This window comes from Zootoca vivipara, chromosome 3 (assembly GCF_963506605.1).
Source record: "Zootoca vivipara chromosome 3, rZooViv1.1, whole genome shotgun sequence".
NCBI lineage: Eukaryota > Metazoa > Chordata > Lepidosauria > Squamata > Lacertidae > Zootoca > Zootoca vivipara.
In genome coordinates this window covers 49,445,714-49,465,222 of record NC_083278.1, presented here as the reverse complement: position 1 = coordinate 49,465,222, position 19,509 = coordinate 49,445,714, and the positions used below count along the sequence as shown (strand labels likewise).

The 19,509-nt window shown below is 42.8% G+C and overlaps 1 protein-coding gene across 8 annotated transcripts in view; it reads left to right on the top strand.

Moving 5' to 3' along the window:
* Window positions 1–19,509, top strand: part of CDK19 (cyclin dependent kinase 19) — an 86,050-nt gene that overhangs the window by 45,174 nt on the left and 21,367 nt on the right. For all 8 annotated transcript variants that reach the window (XR_004692190.2, XM_060272633.1, XM_060272634.1 and 5 more), the window contains 2 exons: window positions 15,345–15,402; window positions 17,625–17,756. Coding sequence is in view for 7 of the 8 variants with exons in the window: in XM_060272633.1 (XP_060128616.1) it covers window positions 15,345–15,402; window positions 17,625–17,756 (190 nt within the window). In the remaining variant the exon portion in view is untranslated. The remainder of the gene's footprint in view (window positions 1–15,344; window positions 15,403–17,624; window positions 17,757–19,509) is intronic.

The following is a 19,509-nucleotide window of genomic DNA, read 5'->3' as shown; positions in this document are numbered from 1 at the left end:
AAGAGAGGTTAAAAAATGGAAGCCGACCTCCTTCTAATGATCGATGAAAGAAACAGTTAAGAAAATACCCGATGCCAAGATAATCTTCGGATTTGTTGTGTTTATGAATCTCCAAGAACTGTATTGAAATCCCTTTTCGCGGAAGGGTTAAGGGGAGAGTGGACGATTTATTAAGAGAGGAAAGTCTCTTCTTACCGCTGGGACCAGCAGCCCTGACAGACTTAGTAAGATTGGTGAAAGAGGGAGAGTGGAAACAATGTCGATAAGTTGAACTGTCAGAATTATTTATGAAATCTCCCTTCAGACAATCATAATTTGGAAATAAGTATTCTTTTTTCTTAACTTGGAATATATTGTAACCAGTTTGGGAAAATGGTGACGGTGGAAGAAATGTAACCACTTCCTGTGCTTTGGAATAATATTGTGTCCTTAAGAGGAGCACAAAAATGTCAACAAGTGACTATGCAGCTGAATTCAAAGAAAAAACTCTGAAACTCTTATGGGAACTTACAATTGGAATGTATAAAGACAGTTTACAAATAGGAGAGATGAAACAACTTCTCCAAGGGGACAAAGGACAAAAAGTGTCGGATGAAGGGACTAAAGAAGAAGTAGAGGGAAATCAAGAACTATGTCAACTTTCGGAGGAGGGGGAGGTTTGTAGCAAGAAGAAAGAGGAAGAAATTTTTGAGCAAGTGTGTCAGAGAAATGGCGCCCTCATGGAAGGGGGAGCACAAATTATGTTCGGACTTCAGAATCCCCATAAGAAACAAAGACTGTTGGAAAAGATAAATCACACTGAGTGTGTGGAACATTCAAATAAGAAAAGGGCAACAGGGAGGGAATGGAAAATCTGGGCATGTAAAAAATTGCAGAAAGGGAGTGGGGTGAATGGAAAAGGGATCTATGTTTAAAGGCTGTCTAAAATGGTGTTGAAACTGGTGCACGGATTTTGCTGGAAGGGATGTGCTGGGAACAGGTGGGGAGAGCTCAAGTTAGAAAGAAAAGATATAATATGGAATGAGAAGATAAGATATAGAATTTATAAAATTATGAAAGTTCTTGCAGAAAATTTAGGCAAGGGGAGGAAAGCAGATTAGCATTTTTTTTCTTAGATTAGAAATGAGATTATTAGTATAACTAAAAGATCTGGAAGGGATAGCTGGGTGCTTTACCCTCCCCTGTGGGTCATCTTCGTTCTGGGGCTCCTTGGTGGCAGGGGGGGGGCTGCCGGAGTGGAGGGAACGGGGGGAGGGGGGATTCAGCTGGAAAAAGACCATCCCCTGCTTGTCTTTTGCATCCTGGAAGCTCTCAGTGGCAGGGAGAGTTCTGGGGTGCAGGGGTAAGGAGGGAATGGAAGGAGATATGTAAATATAAAAAGTAATAGATGATTTAAGTAAATAGCTAAATAGATAAGAATAAGCTTAAAATGAGATTATATGGTTTGTAAAAAATGAGAACTGTAAAAGTTGATTTGGCAAATGAAAATCAATAAAGGGGGGTCTGGGGAAGCGCAAGGGGAAATGTTCAGAAAAAAGATAAGGCTAAAAATGTTTACTTGTTGTTGTTGTGTGTTTTGTTTTTATTTTTATTGTCCTTTTTTTTCTTGATATGTAAGTTTAGACAGATAGGGGGGATACCCTCCTGCCTCTCTCCTTGTCATCCTGGAGCTTCTTGGTGGCAGGGGGAGGCTCTGGGGGAGGGAAGGGAGGGGGAAGGGAAACCCAATTATAAAATGGACCACCCTCGATTGCCCACTCTTCGTGGGATCCTCTTGTGGGAGGAGGGGGCCCCTGGAGGGGGGTGGGAGAGGGGGGAAATTTTGTTTTTTATGTGTATGTTCTTTATATTATGAAAAACCAATAAAAATTATTTTTTTAAAAAATGAAAAGTTGTTAAAAAACTTATCTAAGAAACTACCTCTTCCGCAAGATGGCAATATTAATCGTCACATTGCATTCCCCTCTCCCAACTTCCAAAAAGGGGGGGAAACAGTGCAAGTTTTAAAAAAACCATGGAGATGCTTCTTTCTTATTAATCTAACATTGCTTATTTGGGTGCAGCCATTCCTTTTTCCAGTCGTACCTTGGAAGTCAAACGGAATCTGTTGCAGAAGTCCGTTTGACTTCCAAAACGTTCGAAAACTAAATTGTGGCTTCTGATTGGCTGCAGGAGGCTCCTGCATCCAATCAGAAGCTGTGGAAGCCCCGTCAGACATTTGGCTTCCAAAAATAATTTGCAAACTGGAACAGTCACTTCCAGGTTTGGGAGCCAAAACGTTCGGGAACTAAGCTGTTCAAAAACCAAGGTACAACTGTATTTGGGGGGGGGGCAGATACTGAAGTCACTACAGTGGTGCCTCACTAGACGAATTTAATTCGTTCCACGGGTCTATTCTTATAATGAAAAATTTGTCTAGCGAATCCCATAGGAATGCATTGAAAAAACTTTTTTAAAAAATTTGCCCATAGGAACGCATTGAATTTCGTTTTTTAAATATATTTTTATTAATTTTCCAATTAAAACCAATTATATCACATTCATTATTTCAAATTATACACATATATATCAATCAAACCGAATATTATGCCAAATCATCTAAAAAATTTTTTTTTGGGTTCCCATGCTTCAAGAAATTGGGGATTCCTCGCAACCGTCCACTGCCGTCTTTTTTCTAAAGTTCAAATCGTCTCTCCAAGTTCATAATAATCCGAATCTTTCCCTTATAGTCACATAGATGTTTTCCACTTTCAACCGATTGTTTCCCAGCTGCTGAGATAAATATCAAACAAGGTTTCACAAATGTTCTTTCTCCTGTGTGGGTTAATCAGTCCAGCCTCCCCATAAATCTTCTTGGTCTGGAGCTCCCTGTTGCGTCAACACGAAGCAGCGCCATCTTAAAAAAACTCAAAACACTTTCGTTTTCTCTCATAACCGGGTAGATTAACGATCTTATAAAATTTACAGCTTTTCCAGGCAGAAGACCCAAACATCAAACCATAAACTCTTGGTAAATTGATGGATCTCCTTGCCCTATAGCTGAACTTAGCTTCAGGTCGCTGCTCCAATTCAAAGTGCGTCACAGCTCATAAATCCTCCGAACGCGTCCAGGACTCCTTCCGTCCAACTAGAGGGGGGCTTTTCTCGTCGGCAACTCCACATCTTTAAAAAATATGCTCAGTAACAACAGTTTATAAAGTTCAACTCACGCAGTCTTTTGCTTCTCTTTCACTCCAAACAAACCAGGACATCGCGTCTGGGAAGGTACGAAGTAACTCATATGAAGAAAAATAAAAAAGGACTCACTTCCCTTATCGCTCCGTCCCCATCAATCCTTCTTTCAGATGAAATACAGCCTTTGACTCCTCTCCCTCAGCAGCATAAATTTCTCAGCAGTAAACAGCGCTTCTTCCCCTCCTTCTGAAGTATGTCCATAAATTTAAGCCTAATTATCTTCTTTAACCATGGAAATCCCCGCCATGCAGATTAGCGTCCGGGAGTCCTGGCCCTCGTAAGTGCTCAGCCCAAGCTCCCCCCACTCCAAAAACAGTCGGAGTGGGTCTGGGGGCATCGCGGGCCAGCGGCCCCTCTCCGTAACCCCCGGAGAGGGTAGGGGGTTGCCATTTACTCCCCTAGCAACCGCCAAATTCCTTACGAAGGTCAGAGAGATGGAAAACAGGTCCGCCATTCCTGCCGGCGGAAACCGGAACCGGAACGCATTGAATTTCAATGCATCCCTATGGGAAACCGCGATTCACTAGACGATTTTTTTGTAAAACGAATTTGTCTAGCGAGGCAACCTCCGCTAGAAAAATCCTTACTTTAAGCGAAAATTTTGTCTTACGGGGCGTTTGTTAAGCGAGGCACCACTGTATTTGACTTCACTGCTGCTATTACCTTCTCTCATGGGCACACATAGATCATGAGCCAGGCTGTAACTGATGCTGGATTGTGGACTGTCCCTGGATCGTTGACAAGGTTGCTGTCTACCTTGTCTGCTTGCTTTTTTAGACAGTGCTCAACTTTCACTTGTCCTTTGGCAGTAGCATTTGATGAAAGTATTCATGGACATCCATGAAATTGAACAGTAGAGGGGAGCCTGGAGCATGTTATACCAGTCCTGACTGAAAGGAGATTCTTTCACAGAGAGAATAAAATACCCCTGCTGAAAATTTCAAATAACAGACAACTGTGAAATATTGTGAGAACCAGTCATAGTTCAGCTACTCAGTGGTGATATAGATCTGCAAACAAAACAAATATAAGATCCTGTTGTGCATCTCATGCAGGAAACAAATGTTACCAGGAAGCCTGCCTTTCCTCAGGGGCCCATGGCAGTAATTCTGCTTCCATGGGGAAAGGAGCCAGTGTTCTAAGGCTACTGATCCCAGGAGTTGGAAACTGATGAGTATCAAACCTTAAGGACGTGATGCTAAATATTTCCAGTGGGCTGGATTAGAGAATTGTCTAGCAAATCATTGAAAATATCATCCAAGAGTTGTTTGCAAAACATACTTGCATTTGTGTACGTGCATTTTAAATAGCAGTTGCAACACCTCCGCAACCAGATCTGGCATCAACAGAGTCTTCCTTCTGATGTGTGTGCATGTGTGTGCAGTTTTCTTTGGGACGATGAAGAAGAAGGTGAAAAGTTACCCCCCTTTTTTTTACCTGCATTGTAGACCCGGTCCAGATTAGGGATTCTGTGGTTTGCACAGAAATCTGAGCGTGCATTTAACATAATATGTTCTTTGGTCGTCAGAGAGACTGTTAAAGAAAATGAGAATCTTTGTGTAGGAAGGCACAAAAGGAAACCTTTAGAGACCTACCCTTCATCTACATAATTTCATGCTGAGCATACATTTTCTGGTAGTGGTTGAATACTTGTAGTGTGCAGGATCCAATCATTAGGGACATAAGGACATGAGTTGTGGTTAGCATGTTGAATATATAGTGACTTGCTTGCTTCCATAGGTGATTACCGGTAACATTACTTGCAGTCTAGAAAAGCTGATAGTGTGTGGGAAGAGATTGTGAAGTGGAATTCAACTTTTTGCTAAGGAGATCATTCAGTCAGCTTAAGCATTTCTGCTTGCTCAACAGAACAGTCTCCTTTCTCCCACCACATACTGTTCTGGGAGTTTTCACTGACCCTCCAGAATGGTTTTGGGAGAGCTGGGGGAGGGAAAGCCCCATTGTGTTAGTGGGAATTCTTGTGCTGTTTTCCACTAATGGAACTGGGTTGTTGAATCCAGCCCATAGTCATGTTTTCCTGGAACCATATTTTTGGGGAAGGTACATGGTTGATGTACATATAGATGTCAGGAATGAGTTTTGTTGGTGATCCCAGATGAGTGAGATGGTGCCCAGGACTAATAGTGACATACCTTCCAACTCCCAGTTAGAAAAATCCGGAATCAGCAGCACTGGCACCGGAAGTTGCTTCCAGACATGCATATAAGCAAGTTCCGGTGCCGACGCTGCCCGATTTCTGGTGCCCAGACAGGCAGAGCACCCGAAACCGGTTCTGCGCATGTCCATGCGCAGAAGGAGCCTCCCTGGCAGGTACTGAAATCTGGGGGATTTACGGGATTTTTTCCAATCCGGGCTGCCAGTGGGAAACGGTTTAAAATATGGGGGTTTCCTGTGAAAAACGGGAGACTTGTCAGCTATGAATAGTGAGAATACTGAAATCTGTATGTAGCTCACCCATGTGGTGAGCTACTGAACTGCATGCTGCACCATCCACACCAGGAGTAAAAATATCAGGCCAGCAGGCCAAATTGGGCCCTCTAGGTCTCCCCATTTGGCCCATGACACTGTTTCCCCTAATCCATGCCCACTTGTGCCACACCTAGATACACAGGTAGCAATGCAGCTGTAGAAAGTAGGATTGAACTGCTGAATGTCAGCTGATGAGAAGGGAATTCAGTTAGCTTGATTCAGGAGAGCCTGCGAGTTCCTGCTGGGACCTGGCTGGCATGCTCAGGCCTTACCAAAAGGCTGACTGGGCAGTGTCTCCCCACCTCAACTCACACCTGTGGGCCAACTTTGACAGGTAGGTAGTCACTGCACCTTTCAATCACCTGATACCATTTGATTGGCCTGTGAAGGTGGGGAAAACAAAGAGCTGACCCACTGAGCCAAAAGGTTTCCCCATCTCTGATCTATACCAGCCACATCCACCATCCAATATAAAAAACTGGCAGTGATCTACCACACTCTCCCATTGTCATTCTTCAACTTAAACATGTTATATTTAGCTAGTGAAACCCAGCCAGATGGGTGGGATATAAATAATAAATTAGGATTATGATTAAAAATAATAACAAATTATTGCCCCCACACACCAGCCCCTCCCAGGCTGTTGGTACACACAGGAAACCAATACAACCCAAAATGTCCAATTCCCCTTTTACCGGATGGAAGAGCTCCGTGGGGGCCAGCGGCTTACTTTTGAATAAATGCAGCTAGGCTGGAGCTGGAAAAGTGGGGAAAGTTCGGCATCCATGCAAAACTAGGAGGGAGAGGGTTTTCTTTCCATGGGAACTGGTGGAAGGGGGTAGGGAGGAAAAACGTCATGGTCTCTCCCTCGGCTTCCTTTCCTGGCTGGCCAGCTGACTGAGCACCTCCACAGCTGCAGCCCGTGCAGTGCTCATGCACCTCATTTTCGCCTCCCTGCCCAGGGCTGCGGCTTGCAGGGGGCGGAGGCAGAGCATTGTGCCTTTCCAGGCCGGCCAACTGACTGGGGGTCGGGCAAAGCCGGCGGCTGAGCAGGGTGCTCGAGGCTGCCACAATCAACCAAAATCCTTGCGTGGTCCCCGAGTCGATTGCTGTCGACACATTGGACATGCATTATCTATACAAAGAAGTATCCTCACTCCTTGGTCCAGTGGTTGCCAACATTTTTGGATCAGTGAGCACATGTTGAATTTTGAGAGACTGCTGTGGGTACCAGTGACAGAATGGCTGCCATGGGGTTGTGTAGTAGCACAACATGGCTGCAGTGGGGGCATGGCATAACACACAATTAGAGAGCATGCAGTCATTCCTCCTCATCCCCCCTAGAGAACTGCATATTTACCATGGGAAGTCACAGCTTTGTCCTGCTGGTATTTATTGCAGAGATACAGCTGTTAAAGGCATAAGAACCCTGTTTTCACCAATGCCAACCCCCTAAACCAAAGCCTAGGCTGCCATCCCATACCCACTTACCTAGGAGTAAGTCCCATTAAATACAAAATGAGTTACTTCTGAAGTAGACATGGACACCATTGTAATGCAAGTTAACTCTACAGTTAATTCCTAATGAATGCTTGGATATCAACTCCTATACCAGAAGGAGACATGGCTAACCTTCTTTGTAAAACATTCACATTTTGCATTTACTATTTGGGAAGGGATTCTTTAACATCCGCCTGTGCTTATTGTATAGCATTTGCAAAAATAAATAAATAATAGCTTCTTGGGACTACCTGATCTCAGACAAACCCACCACAGAAGTTCTGGTTGCTGGGGGAAAAGGAAGGGGAAACTGTGGAGAGTCCAAGCACTATTAGAAAATAAGACAGAAACAAGAAGAATGCACTAATGTGGAAATAGCAGCTCTTTAGGAAACCCTGGGTTCCTGTGACTTAGCATAAAAAACTCAATTATCCATCACAGTTCTGACTTTACTCCTTGGCTAAAAACATTGACAGGTAGGAGTAGTTAGGCTGGCTTATTTCACAGAAATCATCTAGAAGGGTACCTGCTTTCATTCATTTTGCTTTCATTCTAGGTGGGCTCAATACTTTTTTTTTAAAGAAAGTTCAGAATCTGGGGACCCTGCCTGTGGGCACCAATAAAGGTCTTTGCAGTTTCTATGCTGCTTACGGGCACCAGGTTGGCAACTCCCAACTTGGTCAAACTCTTCCTTCCAAAGCTGGTCATTGGATCTTCCTGGACAGGAAGGAGTAAAAGAAGTCTTCCTGATCCAGTTGAGCCTTGAGCAATAGAGTCTTGATGAGCTTTGGTGCATTCCTGTATCCTTTTGTCCTCCTCTGGTCCTGATTTATAGGTTGCTCTTCAGCCTTGCCTCTTAGTTTGGTCCTGACTTGGCTTTATCCCTTGACTCTGGTCCCCTGGTGCTGAAAATGAAAAATCTGAGGCAAGTGAAAAGGAAGTAAAGTTTGTATAAGACTGTCTAGCTCAAAACAGCTTTTGTTAGAGCTCTGCATATTAACTTGCTATCAGAAACATTCATTTAAAATGTTTTATAGGTGCAGCTCAGTGGGGCTCATTTTTTGTTTGCTTCCTTGTGTTCATTCCACCCCAGCAAATACTGTGGATTATGTTTCTCCTTCAATGTTCGGTCCTGTGGCAAAACATTGTTCCGTAAAGAGGACAAGGAAAACTATGTTAATCTCTTGGCTTTGTCCTTGGTACCATGTTGATATTTAGTTTGTAGACATTTTATGGACATTGTTTGTATCATATAGATCAGGCATCCCCAAACTGCGGTCCTCCGGATTTTTTGGCCTACAACTCCCATGATCCCTAGCTAACAGGACCAGTGGTCAGGGAAGATGGGAATTGTAGTCCAAAACATCTGGAGGGCCGAAGTTTGGGGATGCCTGATCTGGATATAAGTCCTTCAGGGAGTATTTATAATAGGCATTTTTAGATTGCTGCTCTTAAATAGTGCTGCTGATTGTGTCTTAACAATTTGCTATTCAAAACAGCATGCACAGATGGTGAATAAATATGACCATTATCCTATATAATAATGTCCAAGTTGTCCCTGCGTCCAAGCTGTCCCGTGTGTCCCTGGGTCACTGCGCATGTGCGCTAGGGATACAGGGATTGGACAGCAGAGACTGCACGCGCGCACTCTCCCCCCCCTCTGCCTCCTCCAACCGCCGCTCCCGCCGGACACCGCCTCACTGCAGGGCACGTCAGGGAAGTGAGGGTGGAGGCCGGCGAAGGCCTCCTCACAACCCTCCCTGGCCCGTGAGAGGAGCGGTGGTTGGAGGAGGCGGGGGGGAGAGTGCGCGCGTCCTTCCTGTCGGCGGCTGGGGGAGAGGAAGGAAGGAGGAGAAAGCAGCGCTTTCTCCTCCTCCGTTCCTGTCCCCCTGCCGCCGACAGCAAGGACGGGTCCCAGGGTTCGGAGAAGCGCTGCGCAAGCGCTTCTCCGAACCCTGGGATGTCTGCTTCCTGTCGGCGGCTGCGGGAGAGGAACGGAGGAGGAGAAAGCAGCGCTTTCTCCTCCTCTGTTCCTGTCCCTGCCGCCGACAGCAAGGACGGGTCCCAGGGTTCGGAGAAGCGCTGCGCAAGCGCTTCTCCTAACCCTGGGATGTCTGCTTCCTGTCGGCGGCTGCGGGAGAGGAACGGAGAAGGAGAAAGCAGCGCTTTCTCCTCCTCCGTTCCTGTCCCCCTGCCGCCGACAGCAAGGACAGGTCCCAGGGTTCGGAGAAGCGCTGTGCAAGCGCTTCTCCTAACCCTGGGATGTCTGCTTCCTGTTGGCGGCTGCGGGAGAGGAACGGAGGAGGAGAAAGCAGCGCTTTCTCCTCCTCCGTTCCTGTCCCCCTGCTGCCGACAGCAAGGACAGGTCCCAGGGTTCGGAGAAGCGCTGCGCAAGCGCTTCTCCTAACCCTGGGATGTCTGCTTCCTGTCGGCGGCTGCGGGAGAGGAACGGAGGAGGAGAAAGCAGCGCTTTCTCCTCCTCCGTTCCTGTCCCCCTGCCACCGACAGCAAGGACAGTTCCCAGGGTTCGGAGAAGCGCTGCACAAGCGCTTCTCCGAACCCCAGGATTCTAGTGCCCGTTATTGAACGGGCTGAAAACCACTAGTTTGTATAATATAGTGGTACTATTGTAAAAATCCTTGATTTAAATTTTAAATCCTTGATTTAAAATTAGCTTATTTTTCAGTTACTTTCTTTTTTATAGAACAATTACTACAACGTATTGTTTTTCTTGGAGGGGGGGAGGAATCTATTTTTGTTCTTTACCACTTGTTCTCCAAAAATAGTTTCTTTTGAGGTATTCCCAACTCCACCGCAACAAAGACTAAAAGGCAAATTAACCTCTGTCTGTAAATAGTCATGTCACATTCTTGCCCTTCTCCTTCCTGCCCACCCCTCAAACCTTCTACTTCACTTGAAGATTCAAACATGTTTCCAAGTTCAGTCAGATGGGCAGTTACATGCGTGTACTTTAACCATCACATACATTTGAATGTTGTTATAAGTTAGAAAATGCATGCATGCACGCGTTCTCAGCATATCAAGAGTGTCGTGTAGGAAAGAGTACTTCTCCAGGTTATTTATTACTTCTATTAAATACACTCATTAGGATACCTAAAAAGTATCAGCATGCATTATAAATGTGGAATTATACATTTCAAGCCTCTAAGGGCCAACCTAGTGAGATTCTTGATTGAATCTCTGGTTTCATTACCAGAGCTCCCCGCTCCCATTAGAATGGGACCACAGTATGGCGGGGGGAGTTATCCTTCCTTCTCCATCATTATATTACCGATGTAAATCTGCCACAGGTGGGAAAACTTAGCACACTGTCTCCTCACCATATTCACTTCGTGAAACTGATTGGCTCATATCATTTTCCGAAGGAGAAAGAAACCTTAAACTTCTCTGAAGACAGAGAAGCAGCAGCAGAATGAAGTAGCAATGACAGCTAAGCAGCACCAAAAAGTGAAAATTGTCAGCAGTTACAGCTTTGTGGGAATGATTTGTGGAGTTGCAAAGCACTGCACTGACTCAAATAAATTAAAAAGGCCACATGGTTAGGGAATTCCCCAACCATTTATCCCTTTTGTATTTCCCCTGCTTCTTGGATCACCTGCCTTCAAGAAAGAGCCAAATTAAACAGATGTTAGAGATCAGTGATCAGATCTTCCATTTAAAAAAAATCACTTAAAATGCAGCTATGTTCTGGGATTCAGTGATATTCATTGCATGGTAGGCTGCCTACCCATCAATAGAAAACAATCACTCCAGTACAATACATTCCATCACCTGAAAGTGAACCTAGTCACCACGCCAACCACAATCTTCCTTTCCTGTCTGAGTGTCTTTTCTCAGCCTTGAGGCTCTGGTTCTTGGAATTGTTGGTACTCAATGCAGAGTAACTTTGGAACCACCTGCTGTACAAGGCCCTGTTGTTATCAGAAGTTAATTTTCCATCTAGATCCAGAGTGGTCCAGCTGACAACCTAGAGAATGGACAGTGCCAATTAGCTTCCGTGGGCAATACATGCCAAAGATCATGACCACCATTCTTTTCTCTCATACCAATCAGTTGCTTTTGAATCATATGCAAATTACTAGCCCAAGGTTAACAGTCAAAATGTTTTCAGTACAGGACACTACCCTAGCCAGGTCACCCATACATAGGTTGCTACTCAGATTATGTAAATACTGTTATTTGTTCAAGGGTCTAGAGCAAACTGAGCCCAACTGAAAGTTCAGTTCTCAAAAGTTAATATGTACTAGCAGACACTGACAGTAGGAAAGTGCAAAACATTAATTCTGCCGCTTTAGCATAGATCTTGATTGATCGTAGTCATTCTTTATTTCAGTAGCTCTGATTCCTTTTCAGTACTCAATCCCTTTTCACCTGTTTATAAAAGAATTTAATATTCCACTTAGAGTATGCAGAAGAGCTGTCCCCAAATCTGCTGCTATCATTATAAAATATAAATTGGGGGTGGGACATCCATTTTTGAAGGTTCAGGTGTCTGAATCTTTGTGTGGGCAATACCATCTCTGGTGATATTATCAGGTTATATACTGTACTTCTTTTAAAAACTAAACTGTGAAACAATTTCCCTATATTTCAGTCTATACTTAACTGCCACTTGAATGTACAGTACATTATTCACAAGGATAGCATGGCCAGGATAAACCATCTTGAAATCCAGTGTATCATGTTTACTAATTCCATTTTATTTTATTTTAATAATTTAAAAGTGCGCATTTTTAAACTGCTAGGTTCTCCCACAATCAGTAATAGAAGAAGCACAATGTCCTGTTACTTTGCTTATTAAAATTAGCCATTAAACACCACATGGCATTTGGGAGTGAAGATTCTACAGATGCATAATTTGCTATTTAAATTCAGTTTGTGCACCTGACTTCAAAAAGTGACTTCCATAGTCAAGGAGAGACACTGGGCAAACTACTGGCTAGATGAGAGGTGGGCATGGGCAATTTGTGGCCTACAGGTCACATTGCAGTCCTTGGCTAACTCACCAAGTCCCCTAGCAGCAGTCATACTAAAAGCTTTACAAAGGTGCCAGGGCTGGGGAAAGTGTGGCTTTCCAGTTGTTACTTGATAGCAACTCGCACCATCTCTGAGGGTTGGTCATGTTGGTTGAGGCAGATTGGACTTGGAGTTCAACGATGTCTGGAGGGCTAGAGGCTCACCCCTGCTCTAGACAATGCACTCTGTTGTTGGGCAGTAGGGAATTCTTGATCATATTAAAGATACTGGAACTTGTACAAAATAGTGATGCTGCCATCTTGGAAAAAGGCAAGGCCATTTTAGGTATGCTTCCTTTATGCACACTTTGGGGTAGTAAGGTGAGGTGAGCCAAGTTCACATTATTTGAGAGGCTTTTTAAAGTTTAATTGTTATTACACTCTCCTGAGTTAAAGGGACAGCTACGGTATGGTTGCCCATTACCCACAGCTACACATTGCATGCAGCAGGGAACATTTGAACTTTTAATGTGTAAAACATCCTATTTTCACCCCACCTCTGGTAATCAGGATGTTTTGGATAATGGGTGTGCCAAATTTCACTTTTTCTTGTGGAAGCATGCTAACAATTTTAATCCTCTTTTGAATTAATGGCTTAGTAAGCCAAGTGCCTTTTTGAATGTTTTGAGATAGTGGCACGCTACAATAGTTAACTGCTTTTGTTTGCATGTGAATGATTTTAAAAAACAAAATAAAAAAACAGCAGTACCCTGAGGATAACTTTTTTTCTCATGGGAAGGTTGTATCTCTAAAGAATTATATCCTAGATAAGCTCAGGAACAGTAAAGGCTACTAAATACTAGCATTCTGTTGGCCATTGTTTCCCTTATCATTTAATCAGCTGTGTTCCTCTTATTCAAAGCTGCAGACAGTTTTACTTATGTTTGGTTTTTGCTGGCTCCTTTCTGGCCTTCATACTAAAGAATTGATTGCCCCTGCATGCATTAAAGCAGCTCCAATGTTCTTATGGTTTGATTTTTGTTTGAAGTTGAATTATTTTTATTCTTCAAGAACATGATATTTGTCTGAACACTTTTGGCTCTTGCTCTTTGTGTTGCCTCTCAGATATGTATTCGTTGCATTACACCCACTAGCTGGAGGAAAGAAAACATGATCATTTACATGTTTACTGCTCTAAGGAATTTGCCTTAAATTATAACATCTATGCTACTTCTGCAGCAGATGGTTCCAGTTTATTATTGTTGACCTTGTACATTCTACATTTACACCTTTGCTGCACAGTCAGACCCCATAGTTCACACTCAGCAGGGATCTGTTTGTTCAGTTTTTATTGCTGATAATTTAAACATGAGATTCCAAATCTAACCTTTTGTTTCTATAGTAACTAAACATGGGCTGATCAGTACTATCATTTTCTTTAACAGCTGGCATCTTCTGTTCACTGTAAGCTGAGTTTTAAAAGTATAAGATCTTTAAACTAGATGTTAACTGGCCTTAGAAGTGTTGACATAATTAGGAAGCACATATACTATTTTAAGAGGTCTGATAGGTAATTTTGAACCATGAATTCTCATGTTTTCATTGGAATGAATGCCAGTGTCCAAAGCGGAGGCATGCCCTTGAGATGTCCTTGGATTTGCTGATACTCAGACATCTTTTCTGAAGTTAGTGTTGGAGATCTTAATGGTGTCTTTGGCTTATAATGTTTGCTGCATTTTCTTACAGATAACAACAACTACATAATTTCTTACTTCAGTCATATATATGCCTGCATAAGCCTTTTAGTCTTCTTATACTTGCATATATTTAGACCAGGCAAATGCCTGAACACGTGAAGAATGAATTCGTGTACAGGAGCATGCATGCAAGCCCCACTCCCAGCATGTGATGTGAGTCATTCCGCCCACTCAGTCCCTGACTCTGCATGTTGTTCTACTCATGTTCAAGCAAATTCAAGTAAAAATACCCTGCAGGCTTTCTTTGTACACCCCTGCTCCCTACCCACAGTTTTAGTCTACATGTATTCAGGTGGATGCGCAAACACACCCTTTCATTTGCTAATATGATTCTTCTGTACTAATTCCTTAAAATACTCAACACCATAAAATGGTCTAATGTATTTACTTTAACTTCACATGTAAGTAAAGTTTCTTGAATTCTTCTGGAGGGGGAAAAACAGTAAAGAACAAATCGATCAATCTCCAAAAGTGTTTTCATCAAAGCAATTATGATTCTATGTTTCTAAGTAGATTCAAATGAGATTCAAAATTGTCCAACACTTTCCACCTAGTGCTAGAGGACCTGTCTTCAAACTCTACTAACAATATATAGTTTAAGTATAGTGCTTCTCAAATGATGTTCTGTAACCGTGTCCAGTATCCATAGTGAAATTGTATTATGTTGGTTGGTTTATTGGAAGGAAGGAAGGAAAAAGTAGAAGGTGCGTTAGGAGGATCTGCCAAACTTAGTGGAATAACAAGAGAAGGAGGAGCTTAAATTGTTACTTGTATAATTTGGTAAAATAGGATAAGGGGTGTAAGGTGGTATCCACTGATGGTTGTACTCAGAAACAGACCTGCAAGGTTCATAGCTGTTTCACAGATATAGCTTATGCTGTTGTGCTCAATTCATTTTCTTCCTACATCATCTTAGATTGCTATTGAACCAAAACCTACCTCATAGTGTGTGCATTGACAGATTTCACAATTATATTTTATGCAGTTTTATTTCATTGTGTTCAGGATATTTGCTTGACACCTACAAAATTAATTGCAATTATATCTAGTCTAAGCAGATTTAACTGTGTTGCTGATGTTCCATCTTATTAGTTCCACATAGCAAATGTGGTGCAAAAGTTGGAACTGCTCCAGTTGGTACCTTTTGCTTCCCCACCTTCCTGGTTTACAGCCATGGACAACTGCAGTAGGCCAGTATCGTGATTATTTGAAACTCTGTTTTGCATAATGTAAAACATAATGTATTTGCTTGCATACAATTTAAAATTGAATTTGAAAGAGGAAAAGTGATCATGATCTGAGTACTTTAAACTTCTAAAGTACACAGAAGACTTAATTTCATGTGGATTTAACAGCTAGTCAGCAGAATATTTTACCTTTTTTTCAGAAACCAGCAAATATTCTGGTAATGGGAGAAGGTCCTGAAAGAGGAAGAGTTAAAATTGGTAAGTATTCATTACATTTCTAATGCAAATTGTTGCAACTGCTTTTATTAAGGTTGTAATGTGATGACTGCTGAAGGGCCAAAGATTATAATGACTATGAACCCTGGAAGACCTGCTCCCTGACTTGGAAGCCTTTTTCCACCTGCCCTTACTGACTCCAGCTACAGAAGCTGAAGTTGCTGAAGAGGCCAGAGACCATATTGACTTGTCTCTTAGTGTAGACTCACGTCATCAAGCTTGAGCTTTCACAGCCGCTATCCACCATGAACCACCATTGGCAGGATTAGCAGCATCAGCAGCATCAGCAATGTTTATACTCATGATAATATTTTATTTTATTGTTAATTATGCTGTTTTAAATGTGCATTTTATATACTGCATTAAATGTGTGTTCTGTAGCTGACTTCCTTTGTAATGTTTTATTTTGAAATCTTTAAGATTTTTTTTTAGTTTCTATTAGTTATGTTGCTTTGAAAGTATACTTTATATTTGACTTTCTTCTGTAATGTTTTATTCTAAATTGCTTTATTTGATATTTTAATGTAGGTTGTAAACCACTTTGAGATTCCCTCCCCCCCCCCCCAAGAAATGAAATCAGTAATGATGTTAATGTGGAGATTCCTAGCAATACTTCAAACGGCTACGTCCATAGCTGCCAAGTTTTCCCTTTTCTCACGAGGAAGCCTATTCAGCATAAGGGAATTTCCCTTTTAAAAAGGGAGAACTTGGCAGCTATGGCTACGTCTGTAACATAAGGAAAGGGATAAAGCCTCATGTTCTCAGGAACTCAGCAACAATTTATATCTTGGGCTTAATGTCATTACACCATTGTTGTGACACTGTACAAAATGCCATTTATGACGTGGGCACCACCACAGAACTGTCCTCCCAGCCAGAGACTCCATCTTCTGAAGAACATTGAGGGGCCTGACATGGCGTCATGCACGTGATGTCCTGACATCACTCCATGCCCAGCTCTGAATTTGACCTCAACAATCAGAGAGCTGGCTCCCTCAAAAGAAAAAGAAAAAGACTGAGGGGGCCCAAAGAGCCTTGCCCCCCTGGAGCCGGCGCCCATGCGTCCAGCTGTGGTGGTACTGCCACTTTCTAGAAGCAGGATGGGGTGGGCCAGCTCAAAAGCAGAGGAGGCATTAGGTTGGCAGTGGTGGGCACAAGTGCATTTGTACCTGCCGTCAACAACCCAGTGTTTCCCCTTCCTTGTCACAGTCATGGTGAGTGGCAGTGCAGCTGGGAGGGCTGTGGAGCTGTGATGCCCCATCTCACACTATGACTACATTATACTCACTGTGTGGACTGAAACACTATATCACAAATGCTTGGGATTAAAGTGTCATAAGGGCAGATATACATGTTGGGAAATTCCATTCCACCTTTAGTGCAGACGTGGAACTATTGCGTGTCACATGTCTGTTTACATACCAGCACAGATTGCTGGGAACTTCCATTGTGTATAACTTTTGCTTTTGTGACTCTCTGAGGACACCTAAATTTACTTCATATTACTTATTCATCTTGATGAGAGTTGTGCAATAATCCATATTAATTTTAGGAGATCAGTTAGTAAAAATGACTAACAGCCCTCTGATGACAGTGAGAGTATATCACATCTAACTCTGATTTTGTTTGATTAATTGAACAGATCATAGCCCTGATTATATCCTTCCTTTATTTGTTTGTGTGATTTTTACTCTCCTCTCAACAAGGAACACTCAAGGCAGCAAATTGTAATAATTCCCTTTTACTTTTACTTTCCCTAACATATTTGTGTCTATGTATGCCTACTGTTTTCCATGCGGCTTCTGATAAGGCCTGCTGTAGCCTGTGATTGTTTTGTCTGCAGAATGCAACAGGATTATTTACTGAATTATTTATTTAATCCCATTCCTATCTCTCCCTTCATCATGATGCCAGGTTTATTACATTTAAAGAACATACCTAGACAAACAATTGAACAATTAAAATGTTACAACAAGGTTAGCATTAATTAACAGTCTTACTAATTCTGTACCCCCTCCATACAGTTAATAGCAGCCTCAGTCCCAATCCTTACCCAAGGCCTGGAAAAGAGGCAAGACTTTAACTTGGTGGGGGAAACTAGACAATGCTGTGCCTGCTGAACCTCAGTGGGGAGTGGCAGTGCACTGAAGCTTGCTTTCCAAGCTTTTGCTTTGGTACAATAAAAATACTGATTTGTTTTTCAGCTGATATGGGCTTTGCACGGTTATTCAACTCACCTCTTAAGCCACTCGCAGATCTGGATCCAGTTGTGGTGACGTTCTGGTACAGAGCCCCAGAATTGTTACTTGGTGCAAGGCACTACACAAAGGCCATTGGTAAGTGGGTGGCTAGACTCACCTTTTTAGTCTCCAGATGTATAGATATTAGGTTTTGCAATCTAGGGCCTCCAGAACATGTCACTTCTAGGAAACTCCTGGTGCAAGTATGTTTCAGAAACAAGACATGGTTCCATCAGTGAGCATGTAAACTGTGTGCACAATAGGCCGAGGGTATTTTCTGCATGAATGTGTTTGTGCTGGCCCACCCAGCCTTACTTTATTATGGGATGTATCCATCTGCCAGTCTTTTTCTGGTATCTTCCAAGGATCTTTGGTGCCAAATATTCTATGCTTCAAGCCATCTCTTTCAAAAGGCCTTCCATAATTACAGGGGAAATGGCAGCATGTTCTCATTCACCCATCCTCTGAGCTAATCGCTGAAACATCTGAGAGTGGTGCCTCCAGTAGTTTAACAGTCTAAGAACTTTGTGTTAGTGCTGATGCAGATTTAGAAAGTGAGGTGTCTCTAATGGCCACTTAGCATTAATCTTGTATTTTCAATCACTGTTATCCCATTGAGTGAGCTGTCTGACATTCCTCCAGTACCATTATCTGCACCCATTAGATCACTAGCACGTACCTTTCCATTTTTAGCTTCTGCATTTTGGCAGCCTTTAATATCCCAGATGTTCTGCCTTCAAATGCCATGTCCTTGGATATTACGTTTTCATACCGCTATCTAGAAATGTGAAGATACAGGGGAAGAAAATAAGAGGGTGGGTCATGGCTAATGAGGCCGTACTCCACTGACATCTGAAGGGCCACAAGTTGACCATCCTTTTTAAAAAATTTTTTTTGACAAGATCACATCAGGGCTAAGAGAAATACCTGTACAGGATTCTAAACAAGTTAGTCAGTTTATTAAATGGCAATATTTTCACTGATCAGTTTGTTACTGAGGGTTCATATGATCAGCTGAACTATTCACCGACTGTGCTTCACCCATTCCACACATATCCATACATATACATGCTCTGTAGCTACAATGGCACATTACTTTGTCTGTACCATTGTATTATGGAATACAATGGGCATATTGTTTCTTTTGGTCACTTTCAGACCAATGCAGTGTCTTGAGATGCACGTTCTACTGTATGCAATGGCTTTTCAAAGTTGCTTGTCTAGGTGTTCTGCATAATGCACTGCACCAGGAGTACAGGATGAAGCAATAGTGGAAAATACACACAAACTCCTTAAATAGTGGAATCGCAGCGCATCTTAATGATGGATAAGCAGTTGTGTGGTTGCTCTTACTGTTATGTAAAGCACTATGGTTTCATTAGGAGCAGGGGAGTTCACAACTTCTAAAACTATGTGTGTGTGTGTGTGTGTTTTTAAGTGCTTCATGAAATAGAGGAAAGTGGATAAAGAGGAAGGTTGGTTTGTGATGATCTCAAACTAAACCCACAAAGCAAATACATGTGGCCGCAACCAAAGCAGGCCACACGCTGGATTTGTTTTTTGGTGCAGGTATAGATGTGATCATTGTCCTCAATTGTGGAAGTGCCATGGTCTGATCACTATGCTCTGAAAGCCAGGATTGACCTACCACCCCTGCCCCGCTTGGGTGGTGAGCCGATTTGGGTTCGCCCGCGAAGGCTGATGGATCCTGATAGATTCTGTCAGGCCTTACGGGACCCTGCTCCCCCTGGCGGCTCTTTAAATGAGCTGGTCGAGAACTGGAATAACCGGCTCTTGGTGGCCATTGATGAGATCGCACCTAAGTGCCCTCTGCGACCCTGCTGAAACC